At 37.6% G+C, this 21,057-nt stretch overlaps 1 protein-coding gene across 1 annotated transcript in view; it reads right to left on the bottom strand.

Annotated features, from left to right (window-relative positions):
• Nucleotides 1–520: 520 nt before the first annotated feature.
• The window catches only part of AGMO (alkylglycerol monooxygenase), a gene marked incomplete at both ends in the record, with an annotated part of 213,673 nt that continues 193,136 nt past the window's right edge, over nt 521–21,057 (bottom strand). The window contains 5 exon segments of the mRNA XM_080701179.1: nt 521–625; nt 2,284–2,418; nt 7,376–7,419; nt 7,422–7,433; nt 10,594–10,660. Of these exon segments, the coding sequence (XP_080557305.1) occupies nt 521–625; nt 2,284–2,418; nt 7,376–7,419; nt 7,422–7,433; nt 10,594–10,660 (363 nt within the window).

The raw sequence follows: 21,057 nt of genomic DNA, 5'->3' as shown, positions 1-21,057 counted from the left end.
TTACGGCAAAAATCACTCCTACTATGTGAATGTCTAAACCCTGGCCTAGTGCCCTCATATTTATGTCAGACAGATTGAGTATTATGAAAGTTTTAGAAAAAATAGATATAAGTCCTACATTGAAAACTCTCTAAAGTCATTCTGTCATACTTTTGTCAAAATAAGGTCAGGATTTTAAAATTGATGGAAAATATGTTTTCCCAAACACATTTACTTCTGACTTTTGAAGTATTTTTAGTGTAATTGTTATGAAATATTTTACAGCAATTTTTTTTATTTTTCTGTTAGATTTTTAGCATACTATTTGAGGGACATTCTCTGCAGTAGGCACTTGGGGTATACTTATTTTATTTATATTGAGTATTTCAGAAAAATAATTTATATGTTTTAATGTAAGATGTGTACAAAATTAAAGTACACAGTTACAGAGAATAGAGCCTAACCATAGTACAAGAAGCGAATTTTAATTTACAAATAAAATAGCAATAAAAATTTCTAACACCGTCTTTTAGATGGGCTATTACTTACAGCTGAATGTGTAAACATTCAGAAGAAACTGCAGCAATATATATTTCTTTAATAGCTGAAATGCAGGTGATGAGAAGGGAACATCTTTTCCAGTAACCTAAGTAGATAAGAAAGAATCATTTTTGTTATATTGTTCCAGGGCTTATTTCTTTTTTTTTAAAACATTCACACAAAATGAAGGGGTATACACAAAGAAGTAAAGGATCTTTTCTCTCTCTCTCTCTCTCTCTCTCTCTCTCTCTCAAAAAGACTCTTAACATTCATTTGTTTGACTAGGAAATTGTCTATAGGTTGTGAAATTTGCTTCTCATTTCAGAAACATTATGGCTTAAGATTTAGTCTTGCCAGGCGCGGTGGTGCATGCTTGTAATCCCCATGCTGGGGAGGCGGAGACAGGACGATCGCACAGGTTTGAACCCAGCCTCTCTGGCTTAAGAGACCCTGTTTTCAAATAAAATATAAAATAAGTCTGGGAGTGTAGCCCAGAGGTAGAAGGGTTCCATCCCCAGTACCACCACCAAAAAAAAAAAAAAAAGATTTAGTCTTCCTTAAAAATAAGTAAGATCTGATTCATCGATATATACTACTAATAAAGATACCCTAAAAGAACAGATTGTTCCCACCTGAAAATATGTTCATGAATATATTCCAGAAAAGAGTAAAAAATGGAAGATGATTCTGGGAAGTATAGAGAATTATGCTTCAAAGATAAATAGACCTTTATTGGAAGCAACTTTCCAAAACTATGAAGTTGTCTAAAAATGCTACAATTTTATTTTTATAATGATGACAGCACCCAAGTAACATAAAAATATTCACTTTGAATTGTGATTAATAGAAAAATAATAAATGAATTATTCTTATTAGGTTTGAAACTAAAAGTAAGTGAAGTATTGTTACATATATTGACTGTTGTAGAACTAATTATGAATATAAATAAATTGGAAAATTTAGCATTTTTATAAATTAATGCTATTCAAATGAAACATAATTCCTTGAGATATCATAGGCTAAACTTTATATTTATAATATCTATGAAATTGACAATTGTTTACTTTTCCTCTTGTTCCTCTATTTCTATTCATGACACTTATTCAATAATCATAATATATATATATATATATATATATATATATATATATACTGAATAATTGAAAAGAAATTTTATTTTCAAGAAGAGGATTTCATATTAAAATTGAAATTTTCCTTTGCATTCTAGTGATTCAAATTTCTACATTTCTTATTCTGGGTTTGAAATATAATGTTTGAACTCTGCTATCAAGTGAATACAGTTATGGTCTGAACCAGTAGTCACATTGTCTTGGTGTAACTTTAGACTTTCTGTTGGGGGAACTCAATTTTTTTAATGAGCAAAACCAAGGAGCAACTGAATGATTCTGAAGACTCCCCCACCTCTATTGTTCCAGGCTTCTGTATGTGAGCTGCAGGCTTTGGTATGTGAAGTTGTGCCCTGCACAAAAGCTCTTGGCTGAGGGTTCCAGTGGCTCTGATGACTACACTTTGTTGCTCTGTTTCTCAACCTGTGTTTCCTGAATTAAGTCAGTGTCCACTTGGTAGAAGGCACCCCTTCTCTTGGTGTTTAGCTATTGTCCGTTCATCAAGTTATGCACCACAAGGCTGCAGTCAATATATCTTTATAGATTTGCATGCAGAGAGCATATATGAAGGCTGGCTATAGATCTAACAATATGAGTCTAATCTTCACCATCTCCAACTCCATGAACTCATTTTTACCTCTGGGATCTCTTCATTCAGTCCAAATCTTAGTTTACCTGGATCCCATGCTGGTCCTTTAAATATGACAGAAAACTTATGGAAGAACCCAGATGTTGCCCTAAACACAGTCCACATATAAAATAAATGATAGAACTAGAAAAATGAAATATATCTTATTTTAAACAAGGCATACATATGAAAAATTAAGTATATTATGAATTAAGTAATTAAGTAAAAATTAAGTAATTATGAATCATATTGTTCAATGCATATGCATATTTTCTTTAATATATATATATCATAGCTAGATTAATGCAGATTAGTATGCAATCACATTTTAATTCACCCTATACATCCTGTGTACCTCATGTGTGTTCTTATTAATATTTCTGAAGTTTAATGAAATTATAATTTTGAAATAATATGAGTAAAGCAATTTGCTAGGGAAAAAGGAAGGGGAAAAACAAATCATGAAGAGAAATTAACTAATAAACTATATACCAAATATCCTTGTCTAATGATACATTTTCTAATATGTTGCTGAATAGATATTAAAGTTAAACATATAAATATATAAAGATTATGTAAATGTCCAAATATTCAGAAATTAACATTCTGAAATTTGCTATATATCCCATATACATGCTTCTCATAATGTACCATGAGAATAAACATGGTCCTAGACTCTAGAGGTAAATTCTGTTGTAAGTATAGAAATGTATAAATTAAGAGATAAGTTTTAGTTCAATTTTGTGTTCTTGTTTGTATTTTCACTATCTCTGGAAGAATTTAAATGGCAAGGCTTAGAAAAATGAACTTTAAAATTGCTTGAAATATTACAGGGAATCTGAAACAAGAAATATTATGGGATTAAATGGAATAGATTTTGAGAAAAAGGTAAATGTCAGATAAAAGTTTAGCCTGGAGCTTTGATTTAAAAATAATACAAAATCATGCCATTCACAAGAAGATGGAAAGATCTGGAGAAAATTATGTTAAGTGAGATCAGCCAAGCACAGAAAGAGAAGGGACATATGTTTTCTCTAATATGCCCAAACTAGGGAGCATTGGGGATACCAGAGGGACTCCAGATAATGGAGGGGAAACCTCAGCAAAGCTAGAATGGAAGGATAGGAGAGGAAGAAGGCTGAGGTTGATTAATGGAGGAGCTACATTTGAATATGTGTAACAGTATAAATATAGCATGGTCAACCTGGACACTCATTGTTGGGAGGGGGAGAAGGGGAAGCAGGGTGGGGGGAGGGCACTGAGCACAATCTTAAAGTATGCCATTTTCAATATGTTCCACATATAAATAAAATTTTAAAAAAGATTTTAGCCATCTGTCACTAGCTATACTTGAATTAGGGAGCCATATCATATTTTAATACTTTAGTGGTAGTTACTGATGAAAAGTCTGTCATGTTGCTAAGGAATAATCAAGTATTCCAAAAGATGCTTATTATTTCAAGTTGTTTCTGAAGAACCATTATAGGTTCTTATTTGGGTTTACAACTTTAAAAAAATTGACAGAGGACATAACTACTTTCAACCAGTTCATTAAGAACCTTTTCATATCTGGGGAATATTACATAGTTTATAAGTGTGCTAAAATAAAAATATAGGATATATAATTTGGATTCCAGCACAAATTATGTGATTAATTGTTATTATTTATGGCCTGGAATTTTGATAGACTAAGAAAACCTCAGTACTTCTTTTTTTGTGTGTGTGGTGCTGTGGATGGAACACAGAGGCTTTCTACCTCTGGGGTATACTCCCAGACCTATTTTATATTTTATTTGGAAATAGGGTCTCACTGAATTGCTGAGAGCCTTACTAAATAGCTGAGGCTGTGCCTTGAGGCAAGGCCGGTACTGGGGCCTCTAGGCCAGGATAAGAGCCTGCCGAGGGGTTAGGCCGGTGCTGGGGCCAGCGAGGCCGGCAGCGGAGCCTGCCGTGAGGCATGACCGGTGCTGGGGCCTCCGAGGCCGGGATCGGAGCATGCCGAGGGGTTAGGCCGGTGCTGGGGCCAGCGAGGCCGGCATCGGAGCCTGCCTTGAGGCATGACCAGTGCTGGGGCCTCCGAGGCCGGGATCGGAGCCTGCCGAGGGGTTAGGCCGGTGCTGGGGCCAGCGAGGCCGGCATCGGAGCCTGCCTTGAGGCAAGGCCGGTACTGGGGCCTCTGAGGCCAGGATAAGAGCCTGTCAAGGGGTTAGGCCGGTGCTGGGGCCAGTGAGGCCGGCATCGGAGCCTGCCGTGAGGCATTACCAGTGTTGGGGCCTCCGAGGCCGGGATTGGAATCCTGCCAAGGGGTTAGACCGGTGCAGGGGCCAATGACCAGCATCGGAGCCTGGCGTGAGGCAAGTTCACTCCTGCAGCCTCCAAGGTCAGGACCAAAGCCAGCTTAGGGGTTTGACCAGTTCAGGGGCCAGCAAGACCAGAACTGGGTCCTCCCATGAGGCAAGGCCGCTGCTTGAGCCAGCGAGGTCTGGATCAGTCCACTGAGTAGCCAGGCCACTACTGGGACCATCAAGAGTGGGATTGGTACTTGCAACGCAGCATGCACAGAGAAATATCGCAGAAAACATAAATCAGACACTTCTCTTAATCAGCAATAACTAGGAGGAAAAGGGCAACAGGAAGAGGTTGAGCTATAGAAAGGGCCCTATAGTGAAGCAACTAATGTGACCAATCAGAGGGTATGTAATACTGGAGGACGGAGCCTCTTTAAAACGCAGGAGGTACATAAACAAATGTATCAAAGTAAATCACCAAAGAAGTGTGGGATGGAGGGAGGGGGAGGGAATGGGATGGGGCTGGAGGAGGGCTAATTGGATGATGTGTGCTTGTATATCCTCTCAAGTCTTGTACTCCAATGTGATTGATATATGACTACAATGCACCAATTTAAAAAATAAATTAATTAAAAAAATAAAAAAATAAATAGCTGAGGCTGGCTTCGAACCTGTGCAATCCTCCTGTCTCAGCCTCCCAAGTGCTGGGATTACAAGCGTGAGCCACCACGCCCAGCTAGTACTTCTGATTTAGTCTTCTTCCTCATTGTATTAATCAGTTTTATGTTACAACAACAAAATATTTGGAAGAATTAATATTAAAAAATTAAAAATAAAAATAATACAAAAATGAATGCACTTAAGGAATTACAACACATATTAAAATACTTGTGTGTTTTGTTATTTTGGAGTATTAGGAATACCAGAGGGACTCCAGATAATGGAGGGGAAATCTCAGCAAAGCTAGAATGGAAGGATAGGAGAGGAAGAGGCTGAGGTTGATTAATGGAGGAGCTACATTCGAATATGTGTAACAGTATGAATATAGCATGGTCAACCTGGACACTCATTGTTAGGAGGGAGGAAAAGAGGAAGAAGGGGGAGAGGGCACAAAGCACAGTCTGAATGTATGCCATTTTCCATATGTTTTATATAAAAATAAAAATTATAAAAAGAAAGCTGAATGCATTTCTTTTCTATTTTCCTGGACACAAGCTGTGATAAATATATGGAAATGTTTGAAAATGAAGAATATTTCCTCACCTATTTGGCACTTCTAAATACCCCGAGCCTTCAAGACTCCAAAGAAGACCATAGTGAATGATCTGTGCCTCATACTAGTACCACCTCCGTCTAGTGGGAGCTATCCCAAGATGTTTTAGATACTCCTAGGTGATAGGTGAGACATTTCACTATATGTAATAGAGTAAAAGTGAAAATAGCTACATGCTTTTGTAAATTCAAGAGCTCTTATCATAGCTCACTGTCTTGACATTTCTGACAATATATACATATGTATGTATGTATGTATGTATGTATGTATACACACACATACAGGTAGGAGACTAAATCTTAGACTCGTGACAATTACTACACTAAAGAAAATGTTTACATGAGGGTAGAAATCTGGAGGGTTAACCTAACACAAATTCAGCAGTGGCTCATAAGTACCTGTGACTGTCCCACTCTTCCGCCTCTCGAATCCTAGCCATCCAACTATTGTACAGCTCCCACTGCATAATATTCACTCTCTTATTATGTCTCAAATATGAACCTCTTTCCTCATCAAGAGTGTACATCCCCCAAACCCTCCTACTTAACGATTCATCCAGCATCAGCCACATAACAACATAGTTACTTAAATCCTGGGAACCCCACTGTCCTTCACCAGAAAACAGCAATAAAAGCAGCCACTATCTCATAAGCATTTAGTCACAGTGGCATTAAATATTTTGTGATGTGTTATTCACTGCTGCTGTGCATAGCAGAAGCTGAGCAGATGTCAATTATTTTGTTATATAAACTTTCTGTAAAAATTTGAAAAAAGTAGGTTTGAAAAGCAGACCCAATATGTACCTATAATTTTGTCACTGAATGAATGCTAGACCTATTTTCCTGTCATTGACTGACCTCTTCCAGCTTTTTGGGCATTCTTATTTTTTCTCATTTACTAGTCTCTAACCCCAGGAGTCTTGGTGGTGGTCTGACACTGACATATCAGAGCTTCACAGACATTCCTCATTTCTCTAGTGCCAAACACTGAGGCCAGTGAACAACCAATACCATATGTTTAACAGAAAATGGGCCCAGTCCAACAAGCCTTAGCAGGTGAGGTAATGTACAGTCCTAACCAATCTGTAATAGTTCTTGACACGCAGGTCCAAGAAGAGCAGGGTAAAGGCCTCATGTTAAGTTTCTAACCAGAGGCATGCAGCCTGGAAGCAAATATTTTTCTTATTGTGGGATCAGTCTTAATTCTACTTGTTACTACCTCTTCTGTTGAATACATGAATATATTTCAGGTTTATTCGGAGAAAGAATATGTGAGCTAAAATGGTCTTTAGAGGTACTTTTTTCAGTCAGTATAGTAGACATATTTGAAAAGTTTTATAATGAGTTGTTTTTAAATGTGTTTTGTCCAATTGATTCAAGTTTTTGCTTGAGTACCAAAGTTACTTTCAGATTTTTTTACAGTTAAAATGTTATCTCTTCCAGCAATATAACATACTTCTATCTCTCAAAAACTGATTTTTTTCTTAAATATGATTTAGGGAATGACATAAATTCAGAACAAATAAGTTCAATTGCATTACGTGCAATGGTTCAAATGTATTAATTGGATGTGTTAGACCATATGTAACTTTTCATTCTCTGTTTAAAAAGTCCCTGAAAGATAAACATTAAAGATATAATCTTTGACTTTCTATGAATAAAAAAGCTAATTTACTATTTTAATTTTTATGTTTTACTTACCAAAACTTCTTCCCCAAATAATAAAAGTTCTACCATAATTTGTGTCTATGCAATAATGATTTCAGCCTGTGAAACAAAATATTGAACAAAAATTTTTAAATAACGGTATATTCTTGAAATATCTCCTTGTCTTGTTTTTAAAACATACTAACAAATTAAGATTTAAGCAAACAAATGATATTCCTGGGAATGTCTTGTGACTGACAAAACCAGATCTTATTTTCCAATAATAGCTTCATTTTATATCTTTCAGTTAATTTTATAACTATACAATTATAAGCCTTTTTCTCATAATTTTCAGTTAAAATATGGGGAAAATATGCATACTTCTTTTTAGACTACTAAGGAATAATTAAATATAAATGATACAAATAAAAATAAATATAAATGATACAAATAAAAATAAATAGGAGAGCCAGGCGTGGTGGCACACACTTGTAATCCTAGTATTCAGGAGGCTGAGACGGGAGGATGGTTCATGGTCAGCCTCAGCTAGTTAGTGAGTCCCCTGCAAGTCAGTGAGACCCAGTTTCAAAAAATAAAGAATAAAAGTAGGGCAGGGGGTATAGCTTGGAGGTCAAATACCCCTGGGTTCCATCCGTAGTCCCGCAAAAAATAAATAAATAAAAATAAGAAATAAAATAAGAAAATAATGTTTTTATTTTTAATTTTTGATGTGATGTATAGCTCTTTCTTTCTCTCTCTTTCTTTCTTTCTTTCTTTCTTTCTTTCTTTCTTTCTTTCTTTCTTTCTTTCTTTCTTTCTTTCTTTCTCTTTTTTTGTGGTACTTGGGTTCCTGGAAGCCCTTCTTCCTCTGGGATACACTCCAAGACCTATTTTATTTTTGGAAACAAGGTCTCTTAAGCCAGCGCGGCTGGCTTCAAACCTGCATGATCCTCCTGTCTCTGCCTTCCAAGCTCGGGATTACAAGCGTGCACCACCATGCCCGGCTTTTTTTTTTTTTTTTTTTTTAGTACTGGGGCTGAAACCCAGGGACATTCTTCCTCCAAGCTACACTCACAGCCCTATTTTTTTAAATTCTATATTATGAAACAGGCTCTTACTGAGTTGCAAAAGGCCTCACTAAATAGCTGAGGCTGTCCAGGAACCACAATCCTCCTGTCTCAGCCTCCCAAATGCTGGGTTTAAACGTGTGCACCATGCCTGGCTTAATTACTTCTTTATATCTGTTCCCAGAAGAAAATTAGAATGAGCTTTTATCAATTTTTTAAATCATAAAAGACATAAGTAAAATTTCAATAGCCTTTTGATATTTTAAATCAGCCTACAAAAGATTTTTACTGACTTAGAATATTCAACTTATAATTTAAAATTAAGGAATCATTTGTTTTATATATTTAAAAAATTAGACAGGATCATATTAATTAGATTGTAAATCTAAGGAAAAGAATAGTAAATCACCAGTTCACTACTCCAACAAACTTATCTTCATGTGTTTTTATTTATTTCTTTTCTTTTCTTTTCTTTTTTTTTTTTTTTTTTTTTGGTGGTACTGGGGTGGCACCCAGAGGCTATCTACCTCTGGGCTATACTCCCAGACCTTTTTTTTATACATTTTATTTGGAAACAGGGTCTCATTAAGCTGCTGAGAGCCTCACTAAGTAGCTGAGGCTGGCTTTGAACCTGTGCGATCCTTATGTCTCAGCCCCCCCAAGAACAGGATTACAAACGTGCATCACCATGCCCAGCTTATGTGTTTTTGTTTCTTTACACAACTTTCTTATGTGAACAATACACGTATGGGATATTGGCAAAAAGAAAATTATCCCTCAGTGCAAATGTAGAATGAGATGGGCTGAACATCCCATCATTATACATGATCTGAACCATGGTTTTCTACTGGTGGGGGAGCATTTCGCCCTTCTAAAGATGTTTGACAATGTCTGAAGGCATTATTGGTGGTCACAAATAGGTGAGGGTACTAATGGCATCCATTGGTCAGAAGACAGCTATTCTAAAAGCACAGAACTTCCCCCATAAGGAAGTATTGGTCCAAAATTGTGGACAGTACTGAGGCTAAGAAACCCTGATAGAAAACAGCACCGTGGAAAATGTGAAATTAAACACAGGGAAATTAGAAGCTATTTCTTTTTAAATGTAGATTTGATCTCTACTCTGTTTTTTTCTTTTATGTGGAAGAAACCACTAGAGTGTGACACTCTTGACCTCTCCCTCACTAACTGGTCCTTGGGGATAGCAAAGTGACTGCTGGGTTTAGCAGTGCCTGACCCATCCTCTCAGCCTGTGGGAGCTTGAGTGGCTCTGCTCCCACTTTTGGAGAAAGGACAGGCTGCCTTGTGAAGGCGGAGCTGCTGGGCTGATGTGAAGGCTGGAGACTTACAAAAACAGATCATGGTGTTCATTCCTTTATTGCCAGATTCCTTCTTGCAACACATTCACAAGATTCCTTTTTGCCGTTGCATATTGTAATAGGGTATTTTCATTGCTATATGTGAATATTCTACAATTTATTTTCTGTACTGATGGTAAACAATTGAATTAGTTTTCTTGTCACAAATAATGCTAATGTGCACATTCTTTCTAGATCTCATGGTGCACAAATATAAACATTTCTGTTATTACTTATAGGGCTTTCCCCTCAGGTAAATGCAGCTTAGGTTGAGTGTATTCCTAGGACTTAAGCAGCAGAGAAGGGTTGGTTATTAGGCTTCTTTCAAATTATAGCAGTTTTAAAGATGAAGGACTCTGTATGTGGACAGAAATGACCTTCAACACTGGGTCAAAGAGATGCCCTCAAGAGACTCCTTCAAGACATAAAATACTATTTCCTCAGCTGGTTAACTCATTTGTCTCCTGCAGTTAGGTTGAACTCTAGATAAGAAGGAAATCCAACAGCTCACCACAGACAATGCCTTGGAGCTAAAGCTTGTTCCAGTAGAAAAGAAGAACCTATATCTATGCGACAATGTGTGCTGACTATATGGGGCAATTTTTGGATGAAACAAAGCAAGACAGGGTGGTAATATTATAATTTTTAAAGAAATGAAAAAGAAAAGAAGAAGTAGAGCTTCCTTACCATGATGAACACTGTGATGTCTAGGACTATTAAAAATAATTTCCAAAGGACCAAGGCTCTTTATGACCTGTTTAGAACAAAAGGAGTATTTATACAAATAGCTGTCATTATATATACATATAATATCATATACAAATATTATATAATATTATATACAAATATTATATAATATTATATACAAATAGCTGTCATTATATATACATATATTATATACAAATATTATATAATATTATATACAAATAGCTCTTATATATACATATATTATATACAAATATTATATAATATATACAAACATTATATTTGTATATATGTTATATATCATATATAATATATACCATATAATATATATTATATATCATAATATATATTATATATTATATTTGTATATAATATTATATACAAATATATATTTATATATTATATATTATATACAAATAATATTATGTACAAATAATATTATATACAAATATATATATTTATATATGTATATGAATGCATTCCAACATATAAATGCTTTCCAACTCCACATGCTATGTGATATAGCATGTTTTGAGGTTGGCTTTAGAGTGGGAGAAAGTTTTCTCTTTACCACCTGGAACTCATATAAAGTGAATGAGAAGTATATCACTCAACCCAAAGAGGTCTTATGGCAATAGAGTGAAGAGGTGGACTGCCTCAGTTCAGTTCCAAGATTCTCTTTTTATCACCTTCTGATCTTGGAAAAAATAACTGGTATCTATCTATCTATCTATCTATCTATCTATCTATCTATCTAAGTCTCCTCACCTTTCAAATGGAGATAATATCAGTAACTATAAAAGAAAATGATTCTGACAGTGAGAAATGTTGCTGTATTTATATGCCACTATTGTCAGGGTACATTCCCTTGAGTTTTATGTTATTTTATGTGTTTTTGTCTTTCACCTATGACTTGATTATTTCTCTTACCAGAGCATCACCAAAGGAGGGAAAATATGGTGCTGTGTGCATTTTCTAGAATTGATTTGGCCTTATAGTGATGTAACAATTGCAGCATATCCAAATGCATTAGGATGATCCTGCTTATTCAAAGAGGATACTAAATGGTCTCTTACCCATAGATTCACCACCCACCATTCCATCTTACAGGTATAATTCAAAGCCAAATATTTAAATAAAACTTTTGTTGCAATTAAAGTGATACAAAATTTGGTCACTAATTTAATGATCCTTCTTAACATTTCTCAATAGGAATCCCCTTATTCCACACTCCAAAAATTCTTAGGATGATAGAAACAGGTAATGGCATAAAAATGTACAGCAAGTCATGTATAAGATGTTAAGTATGTTATATGTTTAATATTGAACAATTAAAAAAAACTTTTCATCTACATTATTCATTTTTTTCATTCATTATGGCAGATAATGGAATGTTTTACTTTCCTTTAATCACAATCTTAATTAATTTTTTAGACTATACCAATGACAAAATCAATACATTGTTATAGTATTTTAAGAAATAACTCATCTTTACAGTTAGCGTCCATTTAGAAGATTTATAATGAATACAGAAATGAATTATGATGCTTAGGGGAAAACATAGGTACTGGCAATGATGACACAGATATGGATTTGCTAACAAATCAGTAATATGGGCAGGAAAATAGGGAGATGGTCCTCCTGAAGATGATATTTAAGACACCTAACAATCAAATTTAATGTGCAGACCTTGTTCTTAAAGAGTTGTTTGAACAATCTACATGTAGAAATATTCAAGCAGTAAGGGAAAATTGATTATAAACAGGTTATTAAATAAAAGGTGGCTTTTATTAAGATTTATAATGATATTGTTCATATATATGAAAATGCAATTGATTTTTATAGTTGTATAGCTGAAAAATATATGACATGAGATCTATATTTTTTCTTTGAAATATATTGACAATAAAAACTTAAAGAAAAAACAAGGGTAGTTGAGGAAATGAAGCAAAATCTGATTTTTGCATAGGAGCAAGAGAGATAGAAATTCACTCTCTTATTCTACTTTTTCTGAATGTTTAAAAATCTTAAGACAGCAACTTAAATAAAAGAAATCATAATCTTTTAATATGCTTTAATCTTCACTAAGCCCATTGAATATATTAATAGAACTCCAAAATTCCCAATATACTTCTAAGTCCAAACTCTATATCGCCCAGGATTTAATTTTATTTTTGTCAATGCTTGACATAAACACCCAATTTACAATTGTTCTGTAAATGTAGGCAGCTGGAGTTGTCACACTGCTTTCAGTTGTACCCTCCTGAAACAAGCTGTAACAATGGTGCCTAAAGGCAACCTGCATCTTTCTGCAGCACAGATGTCACCCCCATCTCTCTATTCGCCCATTGTTTATAGTTTAAACCAAGCAATCCGGGTTTCCCACTCTGATGCTCAGCTTCATGGAACTCTGTTTCCATAATGGAAATTGAGATAGAAATGAGACAGAAATTAATGCATAAAAACAAACATTAAGGCCGGGCGTAGTGGCGCACGCTTGTAATCCCCGCGCTTGGGAGGCAGAGACAGGAGGATCGCGCAGGTTCAAAGCCAGCCACGCCTGCTGACTTAGGAGACCCTGTTTCCAAATAAAAATGTAAAAACAGGTCTGGGAGTGTAGCCTGGAGGTAGTAGGACTTCCAGGAACCCCAGTACAACCATAAAAAATTAATATTACATGCTATACTAATTTAGATTCCATTCTCTCTCTCTCTCTCTCTCTCTCTCTCTCTCTCTCTCTCTCTCTCTCTCTCTCTCTCTCTCATTTGGGGTCCTATCTACCCATTTTAAAGTTATTCCTATGAGAAATATATTCTGAGTTCCACACAGCAGAACTTTAAACTAATTCATAAAACAGAACTCATTTGGTGCCGGGTGTGGTGGTGCACGCTTGTAAACCCTGTGCTTGGGAGGCAGAGACAGGAAGATGGCATAGGTTCGAAGCCAGTCTTGCTGGCTTAAGAGACCCTGTTTCCAAATAAAAATATAAAAATAGGTCTGGGAGTGTAGCCCAGAGGTATAAGGGTTTCTAGTAACACACACACACAAAAAAAAAAAAAAAAAAAAAAAAACAGAACTCATTTGTACAAATCAAAAACTATATTTTTAAGTCTTCAAAATGTTGTAAATACAAATCTCTTCAGATTGTATTCCTATGAAACAAGGCACAAAAGATATATCTCATAAATACTGCATTAATGACTGGGGATTGAGAAGGGGTTATGTAGAAATAATAGTATTTTATTGTATTAATTAAATTATTTCTGTATTTGTGGAAAAAATTATAAAGAATGGTGATGGATAGAGAAGAAAGTGGGTTCCTCGGGAGATAGAGCATTGGAATCTGTTACTTTGGTTGGACTTTGTATCTCTGGGATCCAACCAGCTGGAAAAGGAGAAAGCCATTTTATCCCTGTTTGTCTCTTTGGTGCCTAACATGTGTTATGAAAACAAACAACAGAAGGGTCTGGAGAAGCCTACGCTGACCAGCTTCTGCTACCCAGATGCATTTCTGATCCTTGGTTCTGGTATGTGTGCAAGCAGATTTAAAGTCACACAAACAGTGAATACATTCAGATGATTGGAGCCTTAGCTGACACTTATGTATGTCAAAAATAAAATCTTTTGCCCCCAAAGCATAGTGATATAAATATTGACTGTTTCTTTCTAATTTTTTTTAAAGCCAAGTATAACACAGTTAACCACAGTTAAATTTCCTAGTAGTGCCTTTAAGTACTTTGGAGCTAGGGAAGACCACCTCAGAGGGGGATAAGATTCATCATTAAGACAGCTGGGGCAGAACTTCTCATGTACAAACCCCTTTTGAATCAAAGTCATAGGGAATTCATTAATAGTAAGGGTTGAGCGTAACAATTTAATTATCGCCCACTTTTGCAAATTCAGCCATTTAGCAATTCGACCACATCTAGCTTGGAATCACTTCCTGAAAATGTTGTCTCACCGAGTTCCAAAGGGCCTCACTAAGTAGTAGCTGAGGCTGTCCTGTCCTCAAACTGCGATTCTTCCATCTCAGCCTCTCAAATGCTGGGATTACAAGCATGCGCCACCACGCCTAGCAAGAAATCATTTCTTAAGCTACTTTAATTTTTATAATAACATTACAAACATGTAAGCAATAAAAATTAAAACTTTGTGGCAATAGGCTCCATGAATTATATTGATTAATTTTGTCCAGTCACTTAGATCATCTACAGGACAGGTCACAAATGTCTTGATTCTCATTCCACAATCTCTAGTGGGATTGGGAAAGACAAATTGAATACAAAAGTCATTGAATGCAGGCCTAAGACTCATCGTGTTATTATATCATATGCCTTCATCACGAAGAAACAGAAGTCAAATGGGAGGTTGCTTGTCATGAACTCCATATTGTCCAGGTCCTTTGGAGTTCAGAGTTAATCACATTTTCCTGAGAGTGATTTGATAATCTCATTTTTCTTTCTGTAATATATTCTCCTATCATGGCCTGTTGGAATTCTACCATTCCCTCAAGACCTGTTTGAATTCCATATTGTCCAAGAATCCAGTTTTTCTCAAAGGGAATTTAGTTCTGAAAACATATTGTGACATCAAGAACTCTTGTGTCTTCTTTTTCTATTTCTTAGGTATTTGTTTTAATTTCCCATGGGAAAAAAAAACCTATCCATTATGTTTCTTGCTGTTTCTCACAACACATACAACATTGCTTAGGTAGAGTGCTTTCTCTGTAAAATTACATTAAGAAGATCGATGTACCCTACTCTTCTCACATGTATGTCTTGATGGTAGTGGGAGTGATCTTACTCTAGCCTGGGTGATATTTGGTGCATGGAGATATTTTTACTTGCCATACTGGGTAAGTGCTACAGAAATCTATCAGATGGTGGGTAGAGTGCTGCTGAACATTCTACTGTGTTTAGGATGCAGCCCACAATAAAAATCACATGATCCAGAAGGTCTGTAATGCCAAGGTGGAGGAATTGTGCTTTATGGGCATGGACATCACTCTGTGCTCCTGTCTTTCACAGTTCAGGAAGATAGTGCATAATTCTGATCTTCTAATTTGACAGAAGGGAGAGGTGCCTTAAGGAATAAGTTCAGTGGTCATTCCTAAAGCCAGAGGCAAAACATGAATCTGAACTTATTTGAGCCCAACCATGATCTTCCATCAAGTAAATTGGACCTGGACCGACTGAGAAAATAGATAAAACAAAGGTGCTAAAACAGAATATCACAGAGCAAGAAACTGTAAGACTGGACAATGGCATAGCTGAAATCTGGTGGTAATTGCCTGGTAAATAACTTGAATAATTCTCACATTCTCTGAGTACAAGTTTGTGTGAGCTTCAGTTTCATTAAAAGAAGATAAAAACATAAAAGAAGAATTTCCTTATTACCAGGTGATTTTTACATTTCCTTTGAGAATTCTTACTATGCCACCTTCCTTCCATTCATATTTTAGTTGAATGACTTAGAAACCTAAAACATCAATGCAACTCCAATTCTATTTAGGTGATAAATCTGGAATAATTTTGCTATGAAAACGTTTGAAATAAATACATGTGGTAAATCTACTAAATGCCTACTATGAGATTATATATATGCATATATATATTCCATGATATAGCTCTCAAGTATTTTTTATTATTATAGGTGTTTTTATTTAGTTATTTGTTTGTTTGTTTATTTATTTATTACTGGGAATTGAACCCAGTGGCATTCTACCCCCAAGCTATATCCCCATTCAATCTATTCATCTCTCTTTATTTTGTATTTTTGTTTTATTTATTTATTTATTTATTTATTTATTTATTTATGTATTTATTGTGATACTGGGGATGGAACCCAGGGGCATTCTACCTCTGAGCTACACATTTAGTCCTATTTTTTTTTTTTTTATTCTTTATTTTGAAACAGTGTCTCACTGAGTTGCTAAGGGCCTCACTAAATAGCTGAGGCTATATGAGAACTGTGATCCTCCTGTCTCAACCTCCCAAGTGCTGGGATTACAAGTGTGTGCCACAACATTCAGCTTTTACTTTTTATTTTTAAACAGGGTCTCACTGTTAGTGCCTCACTAAGTTGCTGGGGCTATCTGTGATCCTGTCATCCTCCTTTCTCAGTCTCCCAAGTGCTGGGATTGCAAGCATGTATCACCATGCCCAGCTGTATTTTACATTTAAATTGAGAAAAAAATAAACAGTTGAACTCTACATAGCACCAAAATATTCTAAATAATGTCCTGTTATAAAATATGCCTTAAGCAATTAGCTTATTTGCGTTCGATATGATTTTTTTTCATTTTTATTTTTATTGGTGCATTTTAATTATACATCTTAATGCATTTCAGGAGTATAGAAGCACACATGTGCACAGCACTGGTTGAGCCCACCCCCAGTTCTCACCTTACTACCTCTCCCTTTCTACCTTGCTTAGCATGGTGATTTGCTTTGATAAGTTTTTGTATATACATGATGTCTGTTGAGGTGTTTCCTTCTTCAAATGTCCCTCTCCCCTCCCATCTCCCTCAGTTAGGTTCCCTCCTTCACTCTACTAAGATTTCTCCTTTGTCTGGAGTAGCTCCTGTGTCTCAATTTCTCCATAGTGTCTGCATATGAGAAAGAACATCCAACCCTTAATTTTTGTGATTGTCTAATCTCAGCATAATGTTCTCCAGTTTCATCCATTTTTCTATTGACGTAATTTTATTCTTCTTTATAGCTTGGTAGAGTTCCATCCATTTTCCATTGATATAATTTTGTTCTTCTTTATAGCTCAGTAGAGTTTCATTGTTTATATATTCCATAGCTATGTAATTCATTCATCTGTTGATGGACATCTTGGCTGGTTTCATAGTTTGGCAACTATGAACTGTGCAGCTATAAACACAGATATGCTTGCATTATTCTGGTTCCCATTCTTTTGGGTAGATACTCAGTAGTGGTGGCTGCGAGGTCTTTAATTTTCTCATTGTGGTTTTGAATACTTGTTGCTAGTATTTTATTTAAAAATTTTGCATTAAGTTCATCAATAATATTGGTCTTTTGTATTTAATATTGTAATTTCTTAATATTGTAATTTATTTTTATTGAGCTTCCTTTATTCAGTTTTATGATCAACATGAAACTAATTTCATAGTATATGTTTGAGAGAATCATGTCTATTTCTATTTCATAGAATAATTTGATAAGTATTTGGCTTAGATCTTTTGTAAAGGTTTTATAAAACCTTTACTCACAATAAACTCAAAAACAACAAAATACCTAGGAAAAAATCTAACTAAGGAAATAAAAGCCCTCTAAAACAAAAATTATAAAACACTAAAAGAAGAAAGTAAAGAATATCTTATAAGATAAAAGGGTTCCCCATGGTCTTGGATAAGAAGAATAAATATTATCAAAATGGCCATCTTACCAAAGGTGAGCTACAGGTTCATTGCAATACTTATTAAAATACCATGACCATTCTTAATAGATCTTGGAAAATTAATCCTAAAATTTATATGAAACAATAAAAGACCCAAAAGACGCAAGATAGTTCTCAGCAAAGAGCACGATGCCAGAAGCTTCATAATATCTGACTTCAAACTATACTACACGGGGCCTGAGTCGCAGGGCTCCGGCGGGGCACGCCAGACCCCAGAAGAGCCCGGCCCGGATTGCAGGACTGTGGGCCCCGGGCTGGCCCATGTGGAGCACCCCAGACCCCTGAAGAAATTGGGCCCGGTTATCAGACCCTGGGTCTGGGCAGGGGTCGGGCGGGGCACACCAGACCCCTGGAAGAGCTGGAGCCCAGGTCGCAGGACTCTGGGCCCCAGGTGGAGTAGTGTGAAGCATGCTGGACCCATGGGGAAAGTGGGCCGGGTCACAGTGCTACTGAGTGCCTGATCCCACTACCTCCTCAAACCACACATAGTGTCTTCTCTTATTTAAAAAAAAAAAAAAAAGGAAAAGAAAAAGAAAAATATTGGAGAGGGGTCAAGAAGGCCAAGGCAGATGCCAGGATACTGGAGATGCAGACAAAACCTATCCAAATGAACTGGAACTTTGGGAAAATTCCCCGTGAAGGAGGACTGCTTCTTCTCTACATTGTTAAGAATCTTGGACATCACCTGTAAGGAGAGAGTTTAGCGGAGACCAAGGAGAAAGGCAGTGTTGAAAGTGGTCCCTGCGATGGCAGTGGAGACTTGTATTCAGGAGAAACAGAAATTGGATCCTACCAACCTTATTTTTTTGGAGAAATTACACCAGATGATGAATGCTACCGTCGCGCATGCTTAGGAACACTGGACAACACTCAGAGTGGAAAAAGAGCTTGGGAAAGATTTGAAATGGTGGAGGAAGTGGCAATGGCAGTGGCCAGTACTCAGGGGAGGCAGAGATCTGATGCATTACACTTGGAACCTTTGGAGCAACAACCCCAGAGGCAAAATGCTACCACCACGCACCCTCAAAAATGGGGGACAAATGGCTGGGCGAAGAGGGTGCTCGGATTGGAGCCTGCCGAGGGGTTAGGCCGATGCTGGGGCCAGTGAGGCCTGGTTCGGAGCCTACCGTGAGGCAAGGCTGGTGCTGGGGCCTTTGAGGCCGGGATCAAAGCCTGCCGAGGAGTTAGGCTGATGCTGGGGCCAGCGGCCGGCAACATAGCCTTCCTTGAGGCAAGGCTGCTACTGAGGCCTCTGAGGCCGAGATCGCAGCCTGCCAAGGGGTTAGGCCGGTGCTGGGGCCAGCGAGGCCGGCATCGGAGCCTGCCGTGAGGCAAGGCCGGTGCTGGGGCCTCCAAGGCCGGGATTGGAGCCTTCCAAGGAGTTAGGCTGATGCCGGGGCCAACGAATGGCATCGGAGCCTGCCAAGAGGCAAGGCCACTACTGGGGCCTCCGAGGCCGGGATCAGAGACTGCCAAGGGGTTAGGCCAGTGCTGGGGCCAGTGAGGCTGGGATCAGAGCCTGCCGTGAGGCTAGGATAGTGCTGTGGCCTCGAAGGCCAGGATCAGAGCCTGTTGAGGAGTTATACCGGTGCCAGGGCCAGCATGGCCGGGATCGAAGTCTGCCATGAGGCAAGGCCAGTGCTGGGGCCTCCGAGGCTGGGATCAGAGCCTGCCGAAGGGTTAGGTCATGCCGGGGCCAGCGAGGCCAGGATCAGAGCCTGCCGTGAGGCAAAGGCGGAGCTGGGGCCTCCGAGGCTGGGATCCGAGCCTGCCAAGGGGTTAGACCGGTGCCAAGGCCAGCGGCCAACATCAGAGCCTGCCGTGAGGCAAGGCCGCTAATGAGGCCTCCGAGGCCAGAATCGGAGCCTGCCTTGAGGCTAGGCCAGTGCTGGGGCCACTGAGGCCCGGAATGGAGCCAGCTGAGGGGTTAGGCAGGTGTCGGGGCCAGCGAGACTAGAATCGGGGCCTCCCATGAGTCAAGGCTGCTGCTTGAGCCAGAGAGGTCTGGATCAGTCTACCGGGTAGCCAGGCCACTACTGGGGCCGTCACGAGTGGGATCGGTACTTGCAACATGGCATGCATAGAGAACTATCGCAGAAAAAAAAACAAACAAACAGATGCTTCCCCTAATCAGCAATAACTAGGAGGAAAGGGGCAACAGGAAGAGGTCGAGCTATAGAAAGGGCCCTATAGTGAAGCAATTAAGGTGACCAACCAGAGGGTATGGAATAGTGGAGGATGGAGCCTCTTTAAAACGCAGGAGGTACATAAACAAATGTATCAAAGTTAATCACCAATCAAGCATGGGATTGAGGGAGGGGGAGGGAATGGGATGGGGGCTGGATGAGGGCTAATTGGATGATGTGTGCTTGTATATCCTCTCAAGTCTTGTATTCCAATGTGATATATGATTACAATGCACCAATAAAAATAAATTTAAAAAAAACCATACTACAGATTCGTAGTAATAAAAACAGCAGGATATTGACACATAAACAAACACATAGACCAATGGTGCAGAATAGCAGTTATGGAAACAAATTTATACAATTACAACCAATTGATTTTTTACAAAGGGGCCAAAAATATGCTGAAAAAGGTAGCTTTTTTAACCAAAGGTATTGGCAAAAATGGTTATTCATATATAGAAAATATAAATAAATCACACTTTCTCACCCTTCTCAAGATTCAAATCAAGGTGGATCAAAGACCTTGAAATTAAAACAAAGACTTTGCAGTTACTTGGAGAGGGCACAAGCCTAATGCTCCAATATATATACAAAGGCACAAGAAACTAAAATGTGGATTAATACCTGGGATTGCATCAAACTGTAGAGCTTCTGTACAGCAAAGGAAACTGCAAGAACCTTAAGAAAAAGCCAACAAAATTGGAAAAGATCTTTTCCAGCTACTCCTCTGATAGAGGACTAATATCTAAAATATACAAAGAAGTAAATAAAGTTACCCAAAAAGAAAACTAAACATGGTAATAAAAACAGCATGGTATTGGCACAAAAACAG

The sequence above is a fragment of the Muscardinus avellanarius genome (genome assembly GCF_963383645.1).
Source record: "Muscardinus avellanarius genome assembly, chromosome: 9".
Classification (NCBI taxonomy): domain Eukaryota; kingdom Metazoa; phylum Chordata; class Mammalia; order Rodentia; family Gliridae; genus Muscardinus; species Muscardinus avellanarius.
Note: the sequence above shows the minus strand (reverse complement) of the source record. Positions and strands in the feature narration are given on the sequence as shown.